Below are 26,664 nucleotides of genomic sequence, written 5' to 3' on the forward strand. Positions count from 1 at the left end.
AAACATTACAACAATGCTTATTTAAAATCTTTCATCAAAATTAATCTTTCCATTGTTGAATTAAATGCAATGCAATAAGATGAAATATTTCTCAATTAAATTATCACTCCAACTATTATAACAGTTTGGTTTTCCCAATCAGAAGATGTTTTTCCCAACCAGAAAATTGATTGTTAAGAGGATTAATCGATGTAAGAGAAGAAAATCTGCGTGTCGTGAATGTAAATATGTATACATGGGTGAATACTGGGTCATTAGTGTGTGTGTGTGTTTGTGTAAGTTTACAAATTTTCTGGTAACTGTGCGCACAGAATTATAAATTCTTAAGACTTACGCATCTCCAAACTTTCATTTAGTTTGTATTGTGGTTACGAACAGCCAAAGACAGTAGCAGCTCGAGTTTTCTTTGTAACTGTTCGTATTCGTTTCAGTAAATATGGGAGTGCTGTTCTTAAGTAAGTACATACCAAGTATATACTTAATATTTCCTTTGTACCTTAGTTTACATTAATATTAAAATATATCATGATATCTAGGATAAAAAATAAATTTACATAATATTTATTTTATATTCTTTATGATTTATTTAGGTTGTCCGTCCTGACCGAGGTATTTATAGGATTTTTCCTCAGACACACCAGGCAAATGCAGAGATTGCACCTTTAACATAGGTCCTGACTTACACCTTTCCATATTCTTCCCCCTCCTCTATCGCGACGCCTTAGATACCTAAACAACAAATCAAGTTCAAATTCTGCGTAAGCTCAAAGGAAGGCTGTCAAGTATCTGCTTGTATGTGGTTATAAGATTGGGGTGAGAGGGTGGAAGCGAAAACGATTAAAAATACGTTTACTAAATACAGTACTTGAACGGTGAAGGGAAATTTTGTCCGGAAAAGGGAAATTCTGAAGCTTGTGAAGGGAAAACGGCTCTGAAGGAATTGGCATCACTGCTCTGGATACCACTACCGAACGCAATTGTTGGAATTCAAATACTGTGCCACAACAATGCGTATCTCAAAACTTTCGTAGTGACCCTCGCATGTCCTTACAGACATGCATTACAATGTCGGTCGATTAATATAAATTTATCTTTTTGGTATACACAAAAATAACTTATACTATACGAAAATTCAAACAGGTTTCATAAAAAATATTTAAGAAAAGGGGGAAAATCATGTGGTTGGGAAGACAGAATTAAATGCGAAAGGAAGAGAAAAAAGAAACCTAGAACCGGGACATTTTCGTTGTTCACCTTGCAAATAAGTACCGTGATGGTTTGCGTCAATGCAAAATTTGCGTGTTTGTTTGCTATTACTGTCGTAGCAGATATATATGTTTTGCGTTGCGTTGCACTCCACACATGTTGCGAAGCTGGTACGGAACGAGGCCCTTGACCTTCAACTTAAACATAGGTATTGAATCACTCTTCCTCCCACCCGGATAGTATCCAAATTCATATAGGGCCTACACAGGAAGCAGGTGTACTAGCCTCTTGGTTATCTGAGATGTATTGCGATGAAGCGACTGAAAAGCACGATTTTATATCTTCTGGTAAACCATTCTCTGTAAAGGATGAGGAGGTATTAAGTGAATGTGCATAATGGGTAACACACAATTAAGAATAATTGAAAGTTCCAACACACTTCTGTACATCTAACCACGAAAAAACATTAGTGGCACACTTGAACCAAAAGCGATGAATGAACACTTCATTCGCAATTGGTTTGTGTAATTTCGTGTAGCTCACAACATGGAAAATTATCTCCTCGGTCAGAGACCAAAAGCATGTTCTGATGGGTGTTCTGATGGGCTTCTCAGAAACACCATAAAAGCGGAAAATTGGAAAAGTGTTCGTACAATTGTAGATAAACTGCTGTTCGGTGGTTCATCGCAAACGATAAAATTAAAAATTTGGACTCATGAATGCCATAAGTTGACAGTGGACAAGTCAAGAAGTATCGCCGTCTGGATTTATGCTGTTCTCTGAGTATACGGAATAACCGGGAAGGATATCTACATTCTATTCTCACTTCTGCTGAAAACTAAGTCTATTACGACAATCATAAATGTTCAGGAAGGGATGAACTCCATAAAATGCACAGCAAACATCCAACAATGGTTAATGGATGTATTGGACATAGATGTAATAGATGTAATGGACATCAACATGTAGTTGTATGAATCAATAGGAAGGTATTTATGTTATTATTACATGAGAAGTTATTCTTATTTATATTATTATAATCAAATATCTTCAATAGATGTTTACTAAATACTAACGAAGATAGCATAATAGCTACAAAAAAAAAAAAAAAAAAAAATACAGATTCGCCCACTATGAATAAAACCAGGTAGATGAATAGACAAGGTGTGGTATATCTATGTATTAATATGTATCGTGTAGTAAGACTAATATGATCTATAAGAAATTATTGTAGTAGTTTGTTATATAGAGCTAATGTGATTTGACATGTTCTATAACGCATGTACAAATGTATAATACTGTAGTCTCTTGAACGCAAAATAAATAAATAAATAAATAAATAAATAAATAAATAAATAGACAATGTCCTCATGTTGCAGGACAATTCCAAGTCCTGTGCGTGGATTTTCTCGGAGTTCTCCCGCTTTCTTCATTCCACCATTTCATTCATTTCTCATCATCGCCGTCTTCTTTAGCCTAGCCGGCATAATCGTGGGACGTAAAACTTAAAGATTTCATTTCATTCCATTTGCAATTCAAGTCCTCAGTCGCTCACTTCAGGCTGCATAGTGGAATTCAACTCTTTCTCACTTACTTTATTCTCCTGACATGTCTTCCATCAACTATCATCTCTTCCAGCATGTCAGTCACTTATTGTCAAGTGGCCCTGCGTAGCGTGATAGCTGATGTTCGTCTTTGGTGCGTGGAATCCATGATTTGACACACATTCGGAAAGATGTAACAGCTTTTGGAGGCCAGTCATTCTAAATAAGGTTTTCCTCGTTCAGACCATGGTGCCAAACGCAATAATACCAAGCTGCTTCCTTCCCATCCATTACTTCCTTACCAATTCCCCGGGCAGTGTAATCGCCGAGGGACGTTATTCCTCATACGTAGCGCGCTAGCATGACCATAGTTGCCGAAAACCCAAAAATATAATTCCTAATCCTGCTAGAAGAAACTATGTAATTTCTACATTTCAAAAGCAAAGTATCCTAAAATGGATGGAACACAGGGGGAAAAAAAAGAATAAAACGAGACATGAACATTAAAGTCAATGGTAAATTAATGAAAAAATGAAGTCGTCCACATATCTCAAAAACTATAACAAGGAGATGGCTTATTGAAAGTTTACTGCAAAGACATAATGAAGAGCTTAAAAACGATGTATAACACGCAAGATAATAGGGATAGAACATTGTCAAAAGTCAAGCTGTTCAATAATAATGATAAAGTATGTGCATCTTCTGCTAATTACCCAGGGCGACTTACGTGGATGTTACGTGCTTGAAATATCTCACATCTGGATTTGAAATCTCCAGACTCGATTTAGTGTACAACGTGACTTTTGACCTAATCACGTGACACAGTCTGGTTCTTATGGCCAAACCGTATAGGCCCTTTGGTTTTGTAAATCTATTGTTCATACACCGTGTCGCTTCAGAAGTTCTTCCAGAACATTTTGCTTACGTTAGAAGGTAAGAGGGGACCAAGATGTGAGAGGGCTACACTAGGACAATGTTTTAGTATATCAAAGAATATTGAAAATTCGCGAATATATGACCTAGACCTTTAGAGCTGTTCCATGGGTAAGAAACTAGGACACTTCACAAAACTGATTTTTCTCTGGAACAAAAACAAACAAGAGGCACAACATTTTTTATTATGACACTATTTACATTGTACACATGCACAATTAGCATGGGATTTGATTTGTGAAAAACATTTCAATTTAAAGATACATGTGTCCGAAAACAATACATGGAAGACAAAATATTTTCAATTTCTTACTATAATAAGCATAAATACACATTTCTTTTTTAACAACACATTTGAAAGAGAACCTACAATTGTATGAGTAATGAGTATTCAAGAACTTGCTTTAAGTAATCGAATCTATCTTTAACAATGCTTAAAACAAATCAAATTCCGTATGGAACACTAGATAAATAATTTTTGGTATCTCAATGTATTATGACTTAGTATCATCTCTGAAATAAGAAGTAAAAGAATGTTACAAATAGCAATATAGGAATAATATCTGCCAGTCTAATTTAATTGTAGCTTTCACTGAATTCAAACAATAATAATATCATTTAATTATTCAATGCAGCACACATGGCTAATGATTTTAAAATAATCGTCATGGTCGAATTTCAATGTCTTATCATTACCCATATGTAAAACTTTTTATTATTATTATTATTATTATTATTATTATTGTTCTAGAACTTCAACTTCCCCAATCACTGCTAATACTTCTAATTCGATATTCGAACCCTGTAAGAAACATTAAAAAATAGGATAAGAAACATACTAAAAGTAGACTAAACGTAGTTACAGGTATCTGTAGTTAAAGAAGCTTATTCAAATGTAGTTAAAAAGAAGTTAAAGTTAAGTAAATATGTAATCAAAACAGTTAAATATAATTAAATGTATTTAATTTTACTTGAAATATAGTTAATAAAACTTAAATATGTTAGAATATAAATCAAATTCTTGAATAACCATAGTTTAAGAAACGCAGTGGAAGAGAATTGAAAACATAGAATAGTTTAAGATACTTAAAACTTAATGATATGTAATTAAAGTTAGTTAAAACATAAGTAAAAAGTCTAAAAAAAATAATGCGAAATATCCATTGAAGCTTTCCTGGTGACGTATTGCGAACAGATCTTCTCGGGTTAGCAGTCAAGTAAATACTGTTGTATCTTGCACCGTTTCGAGGGCTGACATTGTCCTCATCTTCAGGCAACTATGATGGTGCAATAGAGTGCGTGGAATATATACTTCATGTGTGTGTGATTGGACTCTTCTGATTGGTGCTTGAAATGGCGGGATATGATTTGCGTCCATGTTCGACTCAGTTGGGATCTCGTGCCTCTGTTTTTTTTTTTTTTTTTTTTTTTTTTTTTTTGTGTGTGTGTGTGTGTGTGTGTGTGATTGTAACAACTTCTTTTTATCCTCTTATCCCAAACTCTTTGCTATTATTTCAGTATCTGTGAATAAAATCTTATGCTTCTGATTGATGCTATGATCGGCCAGCCCGGACTTTTTCCAGAATTTGGGATAGGAGGATGAAAGAAGTTGTTGCAATCATAGAAGAAAAAACGAACCCTAACAGAGACACAGGATTCCAACTGAGTCAAACATGGATACCAATCATATTCCGCCATTTCAGGCACCGATCAGAAGCCGCCATTTCAACCACCGATCAGAAAAGCCCAATCACACACACATGAAGTATATACAGTATTCCACGCACTCTATTGCTCCTTCATATTTGCCTGAAGATGAGGACAATGTCAGCCATCGAAACGTTGCAAGAAACAACAGTATTTTCCTGGCTGCTAACCCGAGAAGGCCTGTTTGTAATGCGAAATAGTTATGGTACAATTAAATTGCGTAGTTAAAGAAACGTAGTCAAAGATAGTTGCGTATGTACTGAAAACAGTTTACGAAAAGTAGTAAAAGATTAAAACCATGGGTAAAAATATTTAACTAAAACATAAAGGTAATGAAAGAAAAAAATCATAATGAAATAAAGTTAAAAACAGAGATAAGTTTGTTAAATAAACGCAGTTAAAGATAATTGAAGGTACGTAGATAAAAAAAAAACAGTCACACACACACACACACACACACACACACTCAAAATAAAAGTTCTGTGTACCGGACCTCAGGGTATGGATTTGATGTATTTTATTACACAGAATCCAAATTTCGAAATCCTAGGAAGATCAATTGTGTCAATTTTTTGTTATGGGTGAAAAACTTGAGCGATTTTGGATAGGAAGGATACACGTAATACGGCTATGTAGCGAATCCAAAATACAGGGATTTGATGTATTTTGTTACACAAAAACCAAAATTTCAAAACCCCAGGACAATTGATCGTGTCAATTCCATTTTATGGGAGAAAAACTTGAGCGATTTTGGATAGGGAAGATAAACGTAATACAGCTACACAAAAGAAGAAAAGGTCTGTTCAGCGGACTCCATGGTATGGATTCGATGCAATTCGGTTACACAGAATCCAAATTTCGAAATCCCAAGACGATTGACCGTATCAGTTCTTTTGTTATGCGCGATTTTGGATAGGGAGGACACACGTTTTTCGCTCATGAAACAAAATTGACACGGTCAATCGTCCTACGTTTTCGAAATTTGGATTCTGTGTAACAAAATATTTCGAATCCATACTCTGGGGTCTCAAAGTCGTAGTTAAAGATAGATAAAACATAATTAAAGATAATAAAAATTAGTAAAAATAAAATATTTAAATATAATGGTTAAAATTATTTAAATATATAAACGCAATTAATGATAGTTAAAGAAACATAATTAAAATGGTTAAGGAAAATTATTAAAGGTAGTTTGAAAAGTAGGTGAATATAGTTAAGAGAAGATATTTAAAAGTGCCGTAATTAAATTGTAGTCACATGGATTCAAGAAAATAATTTAAGGTTGTTAACACACAGTTAATAAAATTAAGGATTGGTTAAAGTATTGTGTTAAATAATTAAATTAAAGTTATAGATGGAAAAATGTACCTAAAACAGATAAAGATAATGAAGCACTGTTGATGATAGTTAAAGGAATGTAGTTAAAATAGTTAAATTATAGCTAAAGGTAGTTTTATTTAAAATGATTTAGAACGGTAAAGAAATAGTTAAAATAAATAAAGTTAGTTAAAGAAAATTGTTAATGATAACTAAAGAAACATAGTTAAAAATATTGAAAGATATTTAATAAAACTTAGTTTAAGATACTTAATATTTGATTAAAATAAGTAATTAAACGTAGTTAAAATAAGGTAATTGAAACATTATAGTGTAATTGTTACAACTGCTAAAATAATTAAAGAAACATAGTTAAAAATATTTAAAGAAACATGATTAAAGCCAATAAAAGAAACACGAAAATTAATAGATAGATCAGAGACAGAAATCCAAGTGAGGTTGATCGTTAATGAAGTTCCATCTTATCTCCACTCATCCTCATTGCCAGTGTGTAAGGTAGAGAGCCAACAGATTGTGAACATTGGAACAAGAACAACTGATGCTGAATAATGTTATTCAGCATTCTTGAACAAAATAGAGCAATTGAAATTTGGATAAACAAATATTCGAAAGATTTTTTATTCAAATGTTTGAACGAAGAAATTCGTCGCATAAACAAATAACAATATCTTATTCAAATAATTGGTGTAAATAATTTTATCAATTATCCAAGAATATTATCCAATTTGAATAATTTTTAGAACACTTCTACCCAATAAGGGATCTGACTTCTTGAAACTGTTGGAAATCAGATGGTGTCATATCAAAGGAATATGTGCTGCAATAGTAATACCATTTACGGCCCATTACCGTCATGATCACCTTTTCTAATTGGACACTTCGGCCAGTGTTGATTTCGATTCCTGCCCTTTGCCTTTGATATACATATGCATTTGTTTTTGACTTGCTAAATTGGTGACTTTCCTCATATTGTTCTTACATGTTGAAAGTCTAATAAAATTTATAAACATCTTTCTCACTGCAATATATATACAGTCCGGAATGTAAAAATCATCCCTGTTTTAACTTTTTGCCTGTTGCCTGTTGTATAGGGAAAAAAAAAAAAGCACAACATTAACTAAGGAAGCAAATAGAAAGTAACGTCATACTGGTCCAGAAAATCGATTAAAAAAAAAAAAAAAGAAAGAAAAGACATGTATCCATACAAAACCGAGTTTGTTGGACTCGTAGTCCCAACATAAAGTTGTATTTTTTTTACATGGCATTACGTCAAGTTTCCGATACCTTGAGAAGTTTGAAAGCAGGATAATATTGTATTACTTTTTCTTTCTTTCGTTCTCTTACAGTCTCACCATTGGTCTCACCTTTAACAATTCACTACAGCAATCACGGTTGGCTGCAAGCACAATCTGGACAGACCCCAGATGAATCACCAGTTGTTGCTATCACTTCAATTTCAATATTCCCACCCTATAACAAAAGGGTATTGTCACATACAAAATAAATTAAGAATTTCCAAAAGGAACTATAGAATTTTGATTGTTCGTAAGTCTCCAATGACATCATATTTATGCAGAATAAATATTATTGTTACAGAAAAGGGTACAACATTGTAAATTGTTAATCATTCATCCACATTCGAACTTATTAAGATTTCTTAGAAATATAAATTTTGCTACATTAAATAAATTAACTATAATATAATATGGAAAGATCGTGCGATATCAGGTCACGGTAGTTTTGTTGAAAGTTCATGGAATTCATGGGTAGATGCATGATTAAGTTTTTTCTCAATTAATGCGAAGAATAACCAGAAAATTTTCTATTTTTAAAGTGTTTTTCAAAACTAGAAACAAATTGACGTTTGGAGAAGCACGTGATACGCTGCTACCACTTCGTGCACATCGTGAATCATCAGCTGGAACTGTCCTATGAGTCTTAACGAGAAAGAAAATTTCTAAATATTAGTTTGTTTGGAATGAATGAAAGGATATGTTTGTCGTCTCAGTTTGTGCATGTTGGGAAGGAGGGAAGTGCTTTAAAAAAAATCAGTTCCTCGTACAAAGAAACGAAAGACGCTTCTTTCATTCTGAAAACACGTGTTTACTATTTAGCGGCAACATTGGAATGTTGAAGCCTATTGCCAAGGAAACCCTCCAACAACTGTTGCTAAAATGGCGTTTATGATTCGACCCTCGCTGAGTGACCGCAATAACTATGTGACGTAGAGTCTCTTCTTCAAAACAAATCTTCACGTGTTTTTGAGCTGTCAATTTGTTTCTAGTTTTGAAAGCACTTTAAATACCATATTTATCATAATTATGCTGCAGAATTTTAAATTTATATCCACCGATATCATAGTCCCAGTTACCTATGTTGAGTTGAATTTGCAAGCAAAATTTTCAAATAATTCATCGAAATATTACTTGCTGAGAAAAGTACTTTCGTTCATTGACATAAATAAAATTCAAAGGAAAAGGAGTTTATATTACCTGGACATATTGTCCTTATTGCAGATATATAGAGGTTGATTCATTTATATTGAGCCCAATTTGAATATACCACGTACCTGGGAAATGGTGTGTTTTCACCACCGGTTGTGTTTTACTTCCAGGCCATCTCTACTGACGCCCGGTATCGCAGTTTCCACTGCAGAAGGCTGTGTTGCAGATGAACCACGGGTATTTGCCCACACCTCTTTACAGGCTTTCCACAGGCTGGAGACGGTGTGGACTTGACGATTGGACAGGCGCCGCTTTAGGTGTCCGAAACCAGAATAGTCCATTGAGCTGGTATCTGGACTCTTGACAGAGATGTCCGCGAAGGGAATTGCCGAAATTCCAGTTTCTTGTTCCATACGAAAACAGAGTTCCAGTGATGTTTTCACCGTGTGGCTGGATGCTTTGTCTTGATGCAGTTCAACCTGGTTCACGTCTTGTCCATACAATGCTGGTTCATTTCAGTCAGGACATGAATCTGGTAGTACGCAGCATTGATTTTGATGCTTCACTCCACTTTTCAGAGACATAATTTGCCTCTGTACGAGAAACCAGCCACAATAATGAACCCTTTTGGGAAACTCTGCGCACCGCAGAAAAACGTGATTCGGCCATTGGCGTCAACAGGTCTGTATGCAATGACACGAACTTTACTACAATCTGTGAGGTAAATCCATGCCTCATCAAGGATAACAATAAATTTCCATCGATCACCCGAAAGATGACGTTCATACAGTCTCCTGTAGTTCCCTTTTCACTTACCCATATGGCATGGTTTTAGGGCGTGACGATCGTGAGATGTAAATATATGTTAATGGTGCGGATGATCGTCTGCAATGTGCGGCATTCCCTGGCTATCGCACCCTAAGTGGATATTTTTGGAGGTCGCCGTACGCTGGTCCATAAATAACACCGGCAGGATCCTCTTCACTTATCACTTAAAATTGAGCACTTGACACTTTTCTACGATGCACGATGCCATGAACTTAGTGTCGGAAAGCGCTGCAATGAACCCCTCCTAGAACAGTTCAGTTTCGGGGACATCAGACTAAGTTCGACCACAATGCTCTTCTACGTGGCTAATGAGATGCTTTGCTTACCTCGTGGCAATCTCACAACGATAGGTTGTGCATGCGCGGTACAGTTGCATATTGACTTCGGCTCAATATAAATGACTCAGCCTCTGTATTCACGATCCTAATGGATATACTTCTTCAAGGACACTTCTTCCGATTTAAGATGGCCCTTGTTAATGTACTCAATCTATAATTAAAATGTTTTCTAGTACACGCATCCATAATTAGTAAAGTCCAGAATTCTTCATAAGATAATGAATAATTCTCCTCTTATAATAGTGAACGTCTTCAGCGTTTAGCTTCAATGAAGTAGATATTCAAGCTTAATTGTATCAAAAACATAATATCAATTCATGATGAAAGAATCGGTATCGCCAATTGTGTTGTATAAAATAAATAAAAAGAAACAGTGCGTGCGATTTGGTATTTCTTCTAATCCAAATTTGTATCAAATCCAAGTAGAAATATTCTTCTACATACTCATATAAGAATCTCGATGTTAGGCTAAATTTAGGCGGTTCAAATTTACAAATAATATAGCTAAGCGTTAGTAACTATAAGCTTTATCTCCATTCTATTCAATTTCGGCATCCCCTGAATGCCTTGTTCAGAGGCTCAAACGTAAGTTCAAATAGCCTTTGATACATTTTTCTTGTTACACTAGCTAAGCAACGATTAAACAATTTAACAACGAAATTATCATCATTAATACAAAAGCAAATAAGTCAACAATTATATAGTACTAACGGTTTTGGCATAACGAAAATAATATTGTTTCCACTTATATCCCATTTGGAAATGTTTCATAGCAACTAAATAATAAATATATGCTGAGTATTTTCCGACTATAACACAAGCAACGCAATAACAAAATAAAATTTTCAGATAATTACTTTGAAAGTATCAAAACCCAAAACAAATGATATGAGCTTGACAGCAAGAACTTGAAATCTGAGATGCTAAGAAGCTAACACAGCAATATATTGACGTCTACTTATAACAGTTGATTGAGAATCAAGTATTTATAGCTATTGCCTTCTGCGTTTGTCAATATTAAAGATTTGTTATGACATGTTTGGTCATAATTCCAGTTCACCTGGAGTTCAAGTCATTCTTGTCAGATTTAATAAAGTTAAACCCCGAAGAAAGTAAATAGCAATATATGTTTATTGCATTTTTGAAAGAGAGTATGCCCGTGAGGAAATTGTTCGCAAATTTTAGGAATCTGGGTTTGGAACTGACAAATCCGAAACAGGTAGTCCATATATAGCCACTGAATAAGATTCAGGCGCAACAATGTCAATTCCTTCAGCAAGTCCCATTCCATATGACACGCATAATTTCTTCCAGGATTTAGGGTTATCTGCACCTTCATTGTGTTTATTATGTCTTTGCAAGAATGACAACCATATAAACTTCAACGTCTCTCAGAAAGAATTACTGGTTGTTAGATGAAATTTGTTTGCCTGGGCCATACCGCCCATGGAGCAACCTCTTTTCGCGTATATGTTATTTGTTGATGAGGCAAATTCCTACGTTTCGGAGGAGGTAAATCACGATACTTGTCAAGCAACAATTCTAGATTGGTTTGACGATAGTTAAGTTGTTTTATTGAAGATATGGTATGGTGTGCAGGATACTTTACGGATTCCATGTGTAGGTTCATTTTTCATTGAAAGAACATTATCGACAGAGGAGTATCAACATCGGGAGAAGGATTCGATACTCTCCTCTCTATAGTCAAAGACGAACTACTTTGATAACCATTACCTTGTTGATCATTGTGAACTGCAGTTCAAGAATTTAAAGCCCAAACCATAGTTCTCTGTATAATTGTTTCATGGTGTACGGTTTCTTGAATGTTAAAAATTCGATCTTGTATTTCTTCGTTATTACGACCTCAAACGCTCTTTCGAGAAGGCCATCATTAATTACTTTTTTTTTTTATTAAGAGCAAACAACTGAACAATAAAGTCGTGACTTTAGATTTAATATTCCTTTTATGCTAAAAATAGCATGGTTCCCTGGTATATTGGATCCTCTTCTCCTACAGCTCCAGATCTGATATCCAAATGACTACCACAATTTTCCTGAATATTTATCCTTCAACCTACGAGACCTTGCTGAAAAGTAATGCTTCCTATTTGTTTCGTAGAATATAAACAACTATTTGGCTGAGTATACAATTCAGTTGTATTAATGTCACTTTTACCTTGATGTGTTGGAAGTTTCAGATTTGTCAAAAGTAGGATTTAGGAGCTATAGCAAGGTACATGGTAACATGTAACGACACTATGCCCGTGCGGCTGGTACAGCGTGTGGTGATTGAATTCCTCAAAGCAAGTGTGTTTCTCATGGACATGCATCGGAGAATGACAGTTGATTATGAGGAGGCTTGATTAGATGTAGACATCAGCACAGTAAGACCTTAGGCTGTTCGTGCTCACTTAGAAAACTGGAAAAAGAAAACCTTACCTTGATTGACAAACAACGAATTGGAAAGCCATGCACTGAAGCGAATGAACAACATCGTAGTCGTGTTGAACTGATTAAGAGAACCGATGCGTCACACGGACAAAGCTTGCTATGAAGTGTGGTATTTCACGGGAGCAAAAGCAGACGATAACCGCAGATCTAGGATACCGAAAAGCTTGTGCACGGTGGGTGTCACGATTGCTGAATCCTGACATGAAACAGAACAGAATGAGCTTGCTTCAATGCATGAAGTTCTTGAACATTGTCACAGATGATGAAATTTGGGTATACCATTTCGAGCCTAAAACAAGAGAGGTCTCCATAGAGTGTCGCCACAAAGGATCGCTTGGATAAAAGAAAAAGAAAAAAAAAAAAAGCTGTGCAAATGTCGCAGGCAAAACCATGATATTTCCAGGGACTTTCCGTTTGTGGTGTAGTGTATATGGAATTCTTACCTAAGTGCATTATGATCAATTTTGATCAGGGGATCGCGGTGGTTCAATGGTAGAGCATTCACTTCTTTTGCGTGGGGTCCCTTGTTTGATCCCAGCTTGCGCCAAGTGGGTTTTCTGGGAGACAAACACCGTGTACATCATCATCATAATCATCATAATCTCCCTTAGCCTCAGTGTACAATATGTGACATTAAACTGATTAAAAATCAATTCTGATCAGCACTGTAACACTCTTATAAAACTGAAAGCACACGTTCATCCATGAATCTGACCTTTCTTTCAGCATTATAATGCTCATCATTACACTAGTGCAGTGACAATGGAGAAGATTGACAGCGCCTTGATTTTACTGCCATAGTCCATCTTATTTAGTCCAGATTTTAACTTTTTTTTCTTCGATACTCAAGTAATCCTGGGAGAACTTAATTTTGATTAGGACGATTACTTTTCAGCATACCCTCGCACATAATGAGGCCAAGCACTTCGGTTTTTGTCAGTTATACGTTTACAAAGAGCGAAAATAAGCTCGTATGAGAAGATAGTTTAACGATCGTAGCTCTTTTTTTTTTTTTTTTTTTTTTTTTTTTTTTTTTTTTTTTTTTTAGAGATCTACGTCACTCTCCATCCTTTTTGCTCTGTGAAAATATCAACTTTATGTCCTTTCAAGAGCTGTTATCTCTACAAAGGTCATTCAGTAACATTTCCTCAACACCCAATCTGCTCGAGTGCCTAGACACCTGATGCACCAATAGAGGGAGCACGGTAGCTCAGCGGTAGAGCGCTTATTTCTGGTGTGTAGGTTCCTGGTTCAATCTCCGACCAAGTAAGTTTGTGGTGGAAAATATCGTGTCCGTGGGTTTTCTTAGGGTACTCCCGTTTCATCCCACTTTATAATTCCGCCAATTCTTCCATCATCATTCACTTGCTTTAATCATCATCTTCCTTAGCCCAAAAGGGCATAATCGTGGTACGTTAAATTTAAAAGATTTTGCATCCAAAGAATGAGAAAGAGTTGGTTCACGTTTTGTGAATACACTTACGTAGATATTGACATTCAGTGGGCGTCATTCCTACCATTCATCTCAAAATTTGCACACCTAAGCACAACACAAAACTACAACAATAATTTGTAAGTATTGTACTTATTATTACAAATTAAAATGCAAATTTTGCATTGCGTTCACACAAACCAATACGTAATGAGGTCCAGTGTCTACGTTTAATCCAATGAAATCACACGACAAACTGTGGTCGCGCGAAGTATTCAAACACAAATCATACGACGAACAGAAATCGTGAAATGTATCCGGTCAATACATTCAAAAGTAGTACATTTTCCTGAGCAGAAATGTGCTCTTGTATTCACCTTGCAGACGGGACATGTGGGTTGAGGATTTGCCTTCTAAATATGTGCTTATAACAGGGCATTTAGATCTGATTCCAATGGGTTAAAACGTAGACTCTAGTGTAAAGTTGAATTAAAATTTCGCGCGAGTTGATTGGTAATACTATGAAAACGAACATAAAACTAAATTTTCCGTATCGATTAAATAACAGGATGAAGAAAAGGTTTCTCCTGTGTTCTAAGGCTCCCAGGAAGTCTTCAGCTTCATCTTTGTTACTGCCAGAAAAGGCAGTTGCGAAAATGATTATAGTATACAATGTTTCAGACTTCACTCTTTTATATTGGAAAATAGCCTATGCAAAAATCTACCTCTGTTTTTATTTATGTATTTATTTTAATTTTAAACATTGCATATTATGGTTAGTTCTCGTGTTTGTGGTCAACATAGCCTTCGAAACACCTGGGCATGTTACAGGATATTCGGTTTTGTATCAGCATCACGAAACGATTGGGAAGTTGCTTGAATTAAAAGTAACAAATTTCGATACTGAAAGCCAGAAATATTGGTTTGGTGAGATTGAAATGTCCACTTTTACATCTGATGGAAAACCATCCTCTGCAACAAAACCAATGGATGACCGAGGTCATGCATACGATGTCACAAACTAGGTATAAGTACAGATTGGGGTGCCCAGTCAGTAAGAAAATAGTGTCCTGTTGGACAGGGTTATGTGAAAGTGCATGATGGAGAACACACAATTATGAGGTTTTTTTCTTTTTTTCTTTTTTTTTCTTTTTCTTTTTTCTTTTTTTTTTTACAAATTTAAACAGGGATTTCCGGTGAAAAACTGTAAAACGCTTTTTCAAGCCAGCCATCCTGAGGGAGGTTATCCTGGGTTTTCCTCATTCACACCAGACAAATGCCGGGATGTTACCTAACATATAGGTTCCACACAGCTTCCCAATTTCATAGAAATTTGCCATGAAAGGAATACAGTGAAGCAAAAGAAATTAAATTCTAAGCAAATTATGCGTCATATTTAAAAATGGCTCCAATATATGTAAACAGCAATGACTTGTAATACTTAGCGCATCCATTACAATTAATTTGGCACAAGAAGGAAGTTTCTGGGTTAATTGATTGGAAAGTTACCCTCATTGAAAGATTGTGCTGTGAATTGTGACGGCGGCCATATTGATGACGTCATATTTCATGCTCCCACCACTGATTTTTAGTAAGACTTCCATATTTTGATTATATAGCTAGTAGGCTTTTAGAAAAACACTATGGTGCTTTTGGGTGTCAAGGGTAAGTAAAACCTCCCCTATCTCTTGGACTATATTTTCTTTCTGTTGTCGGCATACTAGGGGAAAATATAATTGTGGTTTTCCGTTGCCTTCCACCCCGCAGTATACCAGCCATTAAAGTCACTCTTACCATGCCTGGGATTAATGTCCAGGTTGCTTTCCAATCGCTATGATTTCCACCAATTTGGCTACTAAAGAGCTGCTGCCTTCTTCCAGAATACTCTTCGTCTGGCTGCTTTACCGCCGACATGGCTATAAACTTCATTGTAATACGCAATCCTTCCCACCTGACACATAAGTGTCTCCGTAAAGGTGTTTTTTTCTTTATCGGGGAGGATATTTTATAAATAAATGTTTAAGAACGCTGTAATGTGGCATAAGACGTTTCTCCTTAAAGGAAATCTACAAAGGGGGAAGGGGCGGTTCACTTATAGGATGAATTTTTCGAACGATTTTCTCCAAAAAAAAAAAAAAAAAGGAAATACCAAAGGGATATTGTTAATATTTCATAATTAAATATTTCACTAAACTCCCTATATTATGGTGCAAGCTAATTTCTCCTGGAAAATCCCGTAAGGGTAGTTTACCTTTGGGGTGAGCTTATTCGGATGGTTTTCTCGAAAATTGCTCAGGCGATTTTATTCATAAATAAGCATTTCAATAACAATATATAGTATAGTACAAGTTATTTCTCATTTAATCTCTTCATGGATATGGCATCAAATCATGCCACATATTTATCGGGAAAATAATCCGATTTTTTTTTTTTTTTTTTCACGAAGAAGAGTACAAACTGAAGGTAAGTAAAAATACGTGCTTCAGAATACAATGAAACCGCTACTAACGGACACCTCTGTAAAGCGGGCACCTCTCATAACGGACATATTTTGTAATCCTCAAACACTGTAATAGGAAAAAACCATGTTCACAAACCTCTCTAAAGCGGACACTCTCTAGTACGGACACGGACAGTCTTTTCTGTCTCTTATAGGTATTATTTACCTCCATATTACGGGCACTTTCTCTCGAAACAAGTTGAAATGTACAGAAAAAATACATTTTCAGAAATGCATACATGTATCACCAAGGAAGCATTGTAATACATTTTTCCTCGTCAACTGGCTGTTCAGAAACTCAGATGAAGCGTCTTTGTTTAACAACACCCTCATATTCTTTGCTTGCATTCCACTCCCACCCAACCTGTTTTAGAATCAAAAGTGATTGACAATTGCCTGCTATTTGGGATGACACGTCATTCTACTGTTCCGCTGTTTGATGTTTGGTATTTTTTGTCCGTGTATTCGCATATTGTCTTAGTGCCTCTATTTGTAGACGGAAATCTTTTTAAGTCATTCTGCATCGAATAAGCAATAAGGTGTAAGTTGTGAGCTTTCGAAATGCCACGAGAAGCTCCAATGTTAAAATCAAAATGATTGAATTTTCGAAGAATACTGAGGTGTGCGAAGGATAGCTGAAAATTTTTGTATCGGTAAAACAAACACCTGAGATAATATAAAACCAAGACAAGTTAATAAAGTTGTGGTGTGAAAACGACAATGAAAATAGTGTCTCATTGCTTTGAACAAAGTTGGTGTGCAAGTGAATGTTTTCATAGAGTGCGGAATGAAAAAAAATCCTGTGTTAGGGTCGATGCTAGAAGCTAAGAATTTGGAGGTAGCAACAGAAATGAATGTTTCAGATTTCAAGGTCTCGAACGAGTGGTTAGACAAGTTTCGGATTAGACACAAAATTTCTTTCAAAGCGATTTGTGGAGAATCTGCAGATGTTGACATGTCCACAGTCATAGAACGGTTTGATAAATTGCCTTCAATAGTTTGTAATTGCATATCACCTTATTTACTAATTTACGTAAGAAAATATCGAAACCCCTCTAAGACGGACACCTCTCTATAGCGGACAATTTTTGATTCCCCATGGCTGTGCGCTTTAGAGAGGTTTCACTGTATTATTTTTACTTCAGTTCGCACTCTTTTTCGTGAAAAAGAGGATTATTTTCCCGATAAATATGTGGCATCATTTGATGCCATATCCGTGAAGAGGTTAAAAAATCTTAATAGGTACTTCTTCGAAATTGGGGATCTCAGTAATAGAGCGTTCACCTCTGGTGTATGGGATCGAAGTGAACTTGGTTGTGGACAAACACCGTGTGCGTGACTTTCCTCAGGGTTCTCCCGTTTTCTCCCATTTTTTCATTCCTCCATTTCATCGATTTCTTATTACCGTCTCCTTTAGCCTAACCGGCATAATCGTGGGACGTAAAAATCAAAGATTTCCTGTTTTCTTCTTCGAAATTATCTGAGAAGGCCTTCTATACGTAATTTTGTTCTATTTCATAGATAAATAAATGCTTCAGTAATAATGCAGCATGACGATTTAATTGAGGAAATATGAGCGAGAAATTTAATGCGGTGTTGATCCGTTTTATTTATTTCCTTCCGTGAAAGTGACACATTAAGCCTATGGCAGTGGTGCCCACCCCCCCTTATGTCTATGACGCACCCCCCCAATTGTCTATCCGTATCTGTTCTTCCATGAAAAAATCTTCTTTTCGATTAATTTTACCCCCCTCATCAAACATATTTATATAGATTTTAACCCCCCCAAATATTTCAATGACGCAGTTTGCGTCATAGCTCCCCCCTTGTGGGCACCCCTGCCTATGGACATTTCACTCGTATCATCCTGATAAAAACGTTCAGAGTTGATACACTAGCAGAATATTACCTAATTTTGTGGTTCTCAACGTAATTCCTATTACGACCCCATTTAATCACATCCTCTTGCCAGCGACCTCCTTGTAATTTCTGATTTGTAATAATTTTATGTGGGATTTTTAATATACCCATTGTAGAGAACTTACGATATTCATCTATTTCTATAATAGTAGAATTCATTTCTTGTACATAGTGGGTACAGTAACGTCCCTAAAAGCAAACGGATTAAAACCAAATTTGGTCAGTTCATTCATATTACACATATCGAATTCGATCCGTCATACTGTTTCAAAGTGGAGATTGTTTGAAAATTTTTGGGGCCGCGATGGCTCAGTGGTAGAGCGTTCATCTCTGGTGCTAGGGGTCCCGGGTTCGATCCCAGCCCCCGCCAAGTGAACTTTGTGGTGGACAAACACCGTGTGCGTGGGTTTTCTCGGGGTTCTCCCGTTTCCTCCCACTTTCTCCATTCTATCATTTCATTCATTACTCATCATCACCGTCTCCTTTAGTCTAACCGGCATAACCGTGGGACGTAAAACTCAAAGATTTCATTTCATTTTTGAAAATTTTAAAATTTCGTTAACTCCCTTTTTGGGTCATATGATAAAAAAATAAAATGATTTCTAATTTTGGTTTAAAAAAACTTGGACAGTTGTTAAAAAAATATTCAGTATTTTTAAATGACTTTTGGGATGCGCACAACAGGAGTCGAGACAGGATTTTCCTGACAAAATTCGAGTCGAGACACGGCTCTTCCAACAGAGAAATATACATTTTTCGAGTCGAGACATCACTTTTACAGCACATTTTCGAGACCATACAGCCACAAATCTTGTCTCGTGCGCATCCCTAAATGACTTGATAATATGCGTCACGAAGATTGAGCTATACTTTGGCCCACTAGCTTTGAAATCATACTGCGCTCAGGTATTTCATTAGCTTTTAATTTTAATTGTATTTCAATATGCAGGTTTTATTGCATTTGTTTTTTTTTCTGGTATTTCAATGTACAGTTCCTCATTAGTTCCATATCGTACCTCTTTCACTTGAACTGATTTTTAAATAACTCTGCACCTATTGAAAATATTTAGTACACCTATTTTTTGTTGTTCTTAGCAGTATGTACAAAAATAAACGCATACCTATCAGAACAAAATTCAAAATAATATTTAAAAATATTTTCCGGTATTAGATTCTAATTATATTTATCTCTTCCGTTTATCTTCGCGACCTCCGTGAAAACCTCTCGCGACCCTCAAGTTGAGAAACCCTGACCTAGTTCAACACTAAACGCTATCTAGCAAGATATTTATGAACCATGAAAGGTCAAAATATATTATTTGAATATTAACAATATACTTACAGCGGGAAGCTTTCCTGCTTGAAAAGCCGTTCTTGCTGGAAAAGGAGGCTTGAAATCTGAAACATAGTTATTTTTATTAGACTTAAAATAATAACAATTATTGTTTAAAGTCAATTTTACAAGTAGTATATGCGTGAAGAGTATGTGTGACCGTTAGGAATGTTTCAACAAAATAAAATCTGTCAAATATTATTGACAACAAACGACGTATTTCTTACGTCGTAGAAGTATTTTTTTTTTTTTTTTTTTTTTTAAGTATTTATTTCTTTAAAACCTACATGTAAGAATTTACTCTTATGAATCAAATGTTGTTCGGCCTTATGTGATCCAGTGACTGTTGTATGTCTTAATTTTTGGACAATATTTTTGTTAAACATAAATTAAAATTTTAGGAGTTAATGATCATGTACAGCTATATTTCATTAATCATCATATATTGTGAGGTTCCATATTCTCATGCTGAGCAACTCTATGCTTTTACTACGTGATATTATATTCAAACATAAACAACAGCAGACGAGGGAAGGACATTATTAGGAAGGCATGAAGAGGATACGGAAGAAATACGAAGACGGCCGGCCTCTCCCATGGACCTCCCCATTAACAAGTTGTCCATAAAAGAGGATCTCAAACGGACAAAACTTTCAGTTGACAGCTGATCAATCGCCTATCAACACCTTTCTTCTGAGGCTGCTATGGGCTACGGAGAACTCCTTTAAAATCCATCTCCTAAGGCTGTTATGAGCAAAGAAGGTATCCTCTAATCACATATTCCTGAGGCTGCACTGAGGGAAGGAGTTACCCACATTACCTAAAGACAAATCGAACCTTTCTCGAGGCTACTTCTGTGTGCGAAGGACTTATTTTAACTCTAGAAATATATTTTTTTTTTTTTGTTAGATCTACAAAGAAACTTTCTAAACTGTTTATAAGACTAATTTTTCAATAAAAAGAGTTTAGATCCCGAACTTTATTATTTAGACTCTACCCAACAAAATATTACAATACACACTGTCGTCTTGCTAGTGTTATAATAAAGATTTTAATGAATATGAGGATATATTTCAAAAAGTAAAATAATGTTTAAATATTTGTATATGGAGACATTTCGTTAACAACACTAACCTAGAAAAAGCATGCTATTTTTGAATTTTCAGGATCCTGATTTTAACACCACATACTCTGAGACAGCATGTTATTTGAACTTTCATGACCTCGATTTTAAGAGCAGTAACTTAGAGACAGCATGTTATTTGAATTTTCAGGATCCTGATTTTAACAGTTCTGTCTCAGAGACAGTGTGTTCTTTTAATTTTTAGGATTCCAAGTTTGACCACACTAACTGACAAACAGTATGTTATTTGAATCTTTAGAACTAAAATGTTTAAAGATTGCATTAAAAAAAAGGGAAATATATACATTCGAAAGAACTTCTATTTACTTACATTCTTTATAGAGCTCGTTCACCCTGGCAAAATCACTAATGTCATTTAGAAGCACCGTGACTTTCACAACTGCAAATAAAGAATAATAATGTAACAGCGTTAAAAATATTATAAAACATCATATTAAAATTTTAGTCGTAATTTCACATTTACTACTACTACTATTATTATTATTATTATTATTATTATTATTATTATTATTATTATTATTATTATTATTATTATTAGTAGTAGTAGTAGTAGTAGTAGTAGTAGTAGTAGTAGCACTCTACTACTACTACTATTAAGGGGCCAGGGTGGCTCAGTGGTAGAGCGCTTACTTTGGTGCGTGAGGTCCCTGGTTCTATCCCCGTTAGGTAAGTTTATAGTGGACAACATCGTGTCAAAGGGTTTTCACAGAATACCGTACTCCTCCTTCCTCATACTTCCCATTTCCCCACTTCTTTCATTATCATTCTTTTGCTTTAATAATCGTTTCCCTTACCCTAAAGGGCATAATAGTGGAACGTTTAACTTAAAGATTTCATTATTATTACTATTATTATTAGACCTACTACTACTACTACTACTACTACTACTACTACTACTACTACTACTACTACTACTACTACTACTACTAATAATAATAATAATAATAATAATAATAATAATAATAATAATAATAATAATAATAATTTAACATTTACTACAACTGCTAGTAAAAATACTATAAAAATACTATACATTTTTTTTCTCGCAAATCATTTGGTACAATTACTTATAAGTTACCAAAATAGAAGTATACTTGTATCATGCAATAATGCCACTAGGTCTTTCTAGGGGTTAATAAGCTCTTTATATACTTCTTAAACTATCTGATCACTAGTAAAACGTGGAAGCTGCCCATTCAAACTGATAGTATTTTATCTTTCTCTTGTTCCAGAATTTGGAAATAGTAGCTATTGATATAAGTTTATTTCTTCCCTTGCAATAAATGTATTTAACCATTTTATTACTGCCAGCAACTATAGCACTTTTCACAAGTATATGGTCGTAGTACTTTATAGTTAAATTTCGCGCCACATCACAATCGATTTGCTGAGTGATCTAGTTGAATATCTTGCACTACACAACAAAATTATTAATATTGTGAAACCACAGCAGATTTCCGAGCTACGGGGACTCAATACTACAACCGGTACTGATACATCTGTCACTTCCACTTTTATAGTGATCGCAATGACTCGTGAAGCCCGGATAACACACGAATCATAGAACTGCTTTCCCTCACGTATAAAGCATCGGAAAACTTCGGTACGATTCGTGAAGCTGTCTTCCGAACGCATACTTGAAAAAAGTGAAACAGCAGAAACGTACCAACAATTTTGTCAAACTTAGAGGACATGATAAAAGAGCGAAAGAAAAAAAGAAACAGCACTTAAAGAACTATAAAACGAACACTAACGAACTCAACACTATTTGCATTAAACGGTAACAATAATAATAGCACAATATAAAAGAATTACAACAACAAAACGAACTTAGTGGAAATCTGACAACATTGCACACTATGGAGATATTCACCGTATAGCGCAAAAGACAACAATGACAACATTTCATGAGTGGGTGTTGACGACCAGAACACATCCTCGCGTTCTATTGGGTTGTGAAATTGGTAAATCTAGGTCAAGCTTCGAGATTTATCGCGATCATTATAATAGAGGAATGAGCTTTTGGTGCGCTAGGCCACGGTTCGATTCCCGGTGGAACAGAATTGAACAGATTAATGACTCGGATTTTAGCTTAAAACTCCTGAGTCCATGTCTCATAGAGCCTCGGTGCTGAGAAAGGACGATAAATTTCAACAAACAAACAACAATAATAGAAGGATGAGGCCGGAGATTAAATCTGTTTTTGATATGCTGAATCCACATGAGCAAAATGTTGTGTCACCGGAACTGAGAACACAGACTCGGGAAATACAAACAAAAATCATAACCCAAGATAACCCAAGTGACTGACACTATCACTGTTTCTGATAGACTGAAACTATACTTCAGATTCAGAAATCGCAGCGAGTTTACACTCAAAGCTTTGAGTTACAGACTTAAATTACCTCCATTTGAATGAAGAATTTTCAACTATGGCACTTATGAACTATTACTCTTAATAATAATAATAATAATAATAATAATAATAATAATAATAATAATAATAATAATAATAATAATAATAAGAATCTAAATATACAAACAGTACATAGGCTACAATAGATCTCGAAAACCACAAATGTTAGAAACATGCCGTTTTCGCTGGTCGATTCCAAATTTTGTGTAGATTATCTAGTTCTAATTGAATATTTTAAAAAGCATGGCTGTTATTTCTTTATTCATTTTTAGGGGTACGCTGGAAGTGTTGAAAGTTTAAGAAAGTAAAGCACGATATCCTACGAGTTATACATTCCAACACAATATATTTGTATGCATGGGTTGTATATCTCTCAGGCGTTTTCATGGCCCAATTATAATGAAGAACGAAGGATGACTATTTCTCCAGTCTAAGATGAATCTTTATTGTTTCGAGTGACTTGCCTAATGAACATCATATATCACTGACGTTAGAATTAATTATGTATGTAATGTATTTGCTTATTACATACTCCATGCAAGAAGACAGAAAACACTGATTATACATGAATTAGAAACTCCAACCGGAAGTAGGGTCAAATCTTGCAAACGCTGCGAGATATTGAAAAAAAAATAATCGAAAAAATCTCCCCTTTATGGTACCCCTTGCCGATTTTTATCAAGACGTCCTTCGCTTGTGTCTGTAAAGGGACACGCATTATCTGTAGCATAAGAAAATGCATGTTTTCCGCGGGATAGTATTTTTTGCCCCTTACTATGAAAATGAAATCAGTACACATTCCTTGCTACCACCTCGCGATTTAATTACATGCTTTAAAGGTTCTAAAAGCTTAATCCCTAACCAAATCGATAACTACATGATCTCTCTCTTTGCAGTTCACACAAAACACTATAGAAATATCGTAAAACTTAGTAAAAAGAAAAACGACATTCTTCCACACCGCGAAGCTTACAGTTATTGCCATATATTTATAGAGTAGATGACTTGTGTATCTTATTCCGTAGCTCATTGGATCCGTGCAGGGTTCCCGCGACCCGCGTTGGAATCTTTGTCCAACTACTTTTTTTTTTTTTTTCTCATTGATCAGGTAGGACTCCAGTAAAAAGAAATATATGGTTACAGTTCAAGGTGTGATTTGATATTTTGCAAATATTTATTTATATATTTATTGTCAAACGAACAAGATGAAGTAGAATTTTACAAGCGTAAAACTGTTCTAGATTTTACTATTAATAATAACTATGAATAAGTTTACAACTCAAAAATAAATTGAATTCTCTTGAATTGTAGTCCATAATTAGCTATGGTCAAGGAGATGGATGGCAGTTGTTTTGTGTGTGTCCAGCACATTGGCTTCCATCATTTTTATTTCTAAAACTAAATATAACTAATTTTATTTTTCGTTTAGATATAAAACACTCACCTTTAGTTATTAACGAAACAGAGAGCACAATGCAAAATGTCACCATGACATTACATTTCGTCATATAAAGAAATGTAATACACTTATACTTGAAAATGTTGAAGATAATATGACAAATATTATAAACAATTCTATAAGAGAATTAAGCAATGGTTTATAAAAAAAAAAATACACTGCAATGAAATGCAGGGTATTTGAAGTTAGCAAAAATATTTGCACTTATATTCTGAAATACAATTTTCTTGAATAGATAGGGAAACTTCACCTTGAAATATACACCATGAATTTGACTCTCGATAGAATCTGAAATATGTTAAGAACTTTAAACCTTGAAGAACGCAACACAAGTTTCACAACCTATGGTTATCATATTATCATTACAAACTGAGCGATAAATCAGTGGTGCCCACCCCCCCTTATGTCCATGACGCACCCCCCCCAATTGTCTATCCGTAGGTGTTCTTCCATGAAAAAATCTTCTTTTCGATTAATTTTACCCCCCCCCCATCAAACATATTTATATAGATTTTTAACCCCCCCCTAATATTTCAATGACGCAGTTTGCGTCATAGCCCCCCCTTGTGGGCACCCCTGGATAAATACAGGAACACCTCACTGAACCAGTCCCGTTTTCCGTTTTATTTTATTTTTTTTTTTTTTTAAATACAGATTAACGTACCTAACGTCAGATTTTTGGTTAAAAGATATTTTTTCCCTTTGCATATAGTTCGGGGAGAACATGTAACTCAACATTTCATTAGCAAATGTAACAACTAATCAAATTGAATAATGCCAAAAGTAACCTCTTTTACTTGCTAGAAACTATTTTTGATGGAAGTTCCTATATCTTTTTTCTTTTATTTAGGTGTTTGAGTACTTCGGACGGTTTCACATAAAGATTGTTATTATACATATATGTTTGTTCTGTTTGGTATGAAAAAAAGTTTATTATGAAGAAAACGGTCTGCAGAGCTCTTTCGAGAATGTCTGTTATTCTAGCAATTGATTTGATTTTAACATCCCATTCAGCAGCGTGGCTATATGAGACATGGACTTACAGCTTAACGTGGGATCCGAAACACATGAGCTCCCGCCGAGAATCGAACTCCATTTTTAGAAAAAAGTATCTGAACTCAGTCAGTTCTTACCTGTTGGGGTTAGAACAGAACAGATCCTGTTGGGATTATATTGGTACTGGGAAGCAATGATGAAAGTGGTTAAGAATTTCATGATCTGGAAGCAGTCACACTAGTGTCCCGGTATGGCCGGAACAGACCTGGAGACGACGACACTAGGGATGACTAGAACCGGTTCCTGATGGAACCGGTTTTCGGTTCTGAACGGATCCGGTTCTAGAAGGTTCAGTTCCGGAACCAGTTTTTCGGATCCAGGGTTGGAACCGGTTCCAATATTCGGTTTCGGAACAGATTTTTCGGACCCAGGTATGGAAACAGTTCCCAACATCCGGTTCTGGAACCGGGTTTCCGGATCCAGATCTGGAACTGGTTCTGAAAACCGGATCTCCAAGGCCCGGTTCCTCGCAGAACCGGTTCCGCCGAAAGCGGGATTTTATGGCCATCCCTACGCTAAGTCCGAGCTGCTGAGGCTGTGAACAGTGTGTTAGGAGCCGTCCACATATTACGTAACGATATTTTTTACAATTTTTACTCCCCCCCTCCCTTGTCA

The 26,664-nt window shown here is 35.4% G+C and overlaps 1 protein-coding gene and 1 long non-coding RNA gene across 11 annotated transcripts in view; one reads left to right on the forward strand and one right to left on the reverse strand.

Moving 5' to 3' along the window:
• LOC145676115 (uncharacterized) overlaps nt 1–26,664 on the forward strand; it is a 357,332-nt gene that overhangs the window by 173,382 nt on the left and 157,286 nt on the right. For 3 of the 9 annotated variants that reach the window (XR_014129295.1, XR_014129297.1, XR_014129296.1), the window contains exon 3: nt 8,075–8,272. The exons of 4 other annotated variants lie outside the window; for them this stretch is intronic. This is a non-coding gene — a long non-coding RNA (uncharacterized LOC145676115). Of the gene's footprint in view, nt 1–590; nt 2,518–8,074; nt 8,273–26,664 lie in introns of those variants that run through there. 2 more of the 9 variants (XR_014129298.1, XR_014129291.1) reach the window with 2 other exon arrangements.
• Nucleotides 3,858–26,664, reverse strand: part of LOC145676113 (2-iminobutanoate/2-iminopropanoate deaminase-like) — a 68,432-nt gene continuing 45,625 nt past the window's right edge. Inside the window, exons 3-5 of one of the 2 annotated variants that reach the window (XM_081747009.1) lie at nt 21,429–21,497; nt 19,984–20,039; nt 3,858–4,196 (exon numbers count right to left, since the gene is read on the reverse strand). In XM_081747009.1, coding sequence (XP_081603135.1) covers nt 4,191–4,196; nt 19,984–20,039; nt 21,429–21,497 — 131 coding nt within the window. In that variant the 3' untranslated portion in view covers nt 3,858–4,190. Of the gene's footprint in view, nt 4,197–4,250; nt 4,486–19,983; nt 20,040–21,428; nt 21,498–26,664 lie in introns of those variants that run through there. The other variant, XM_081747008.1, reaches the window with a different exon arrangement.

The sequence above is a fragment of the Thermobia domestica genome, chromosome 18 (assembly GCF_964235325.1).
Source record: "Thermobia domestica chromosome 18, izTheDome1.hap1.1, whole genome shotgun sequence".
In the NCBI taxonomy this organism is placed as follows: domain Eukaryota; kingdom Metazoa; phylum Arthropoda; class Insecta; order Zygentoma; family Lepismatidae; genus Thermobia; species Thermobia domestica.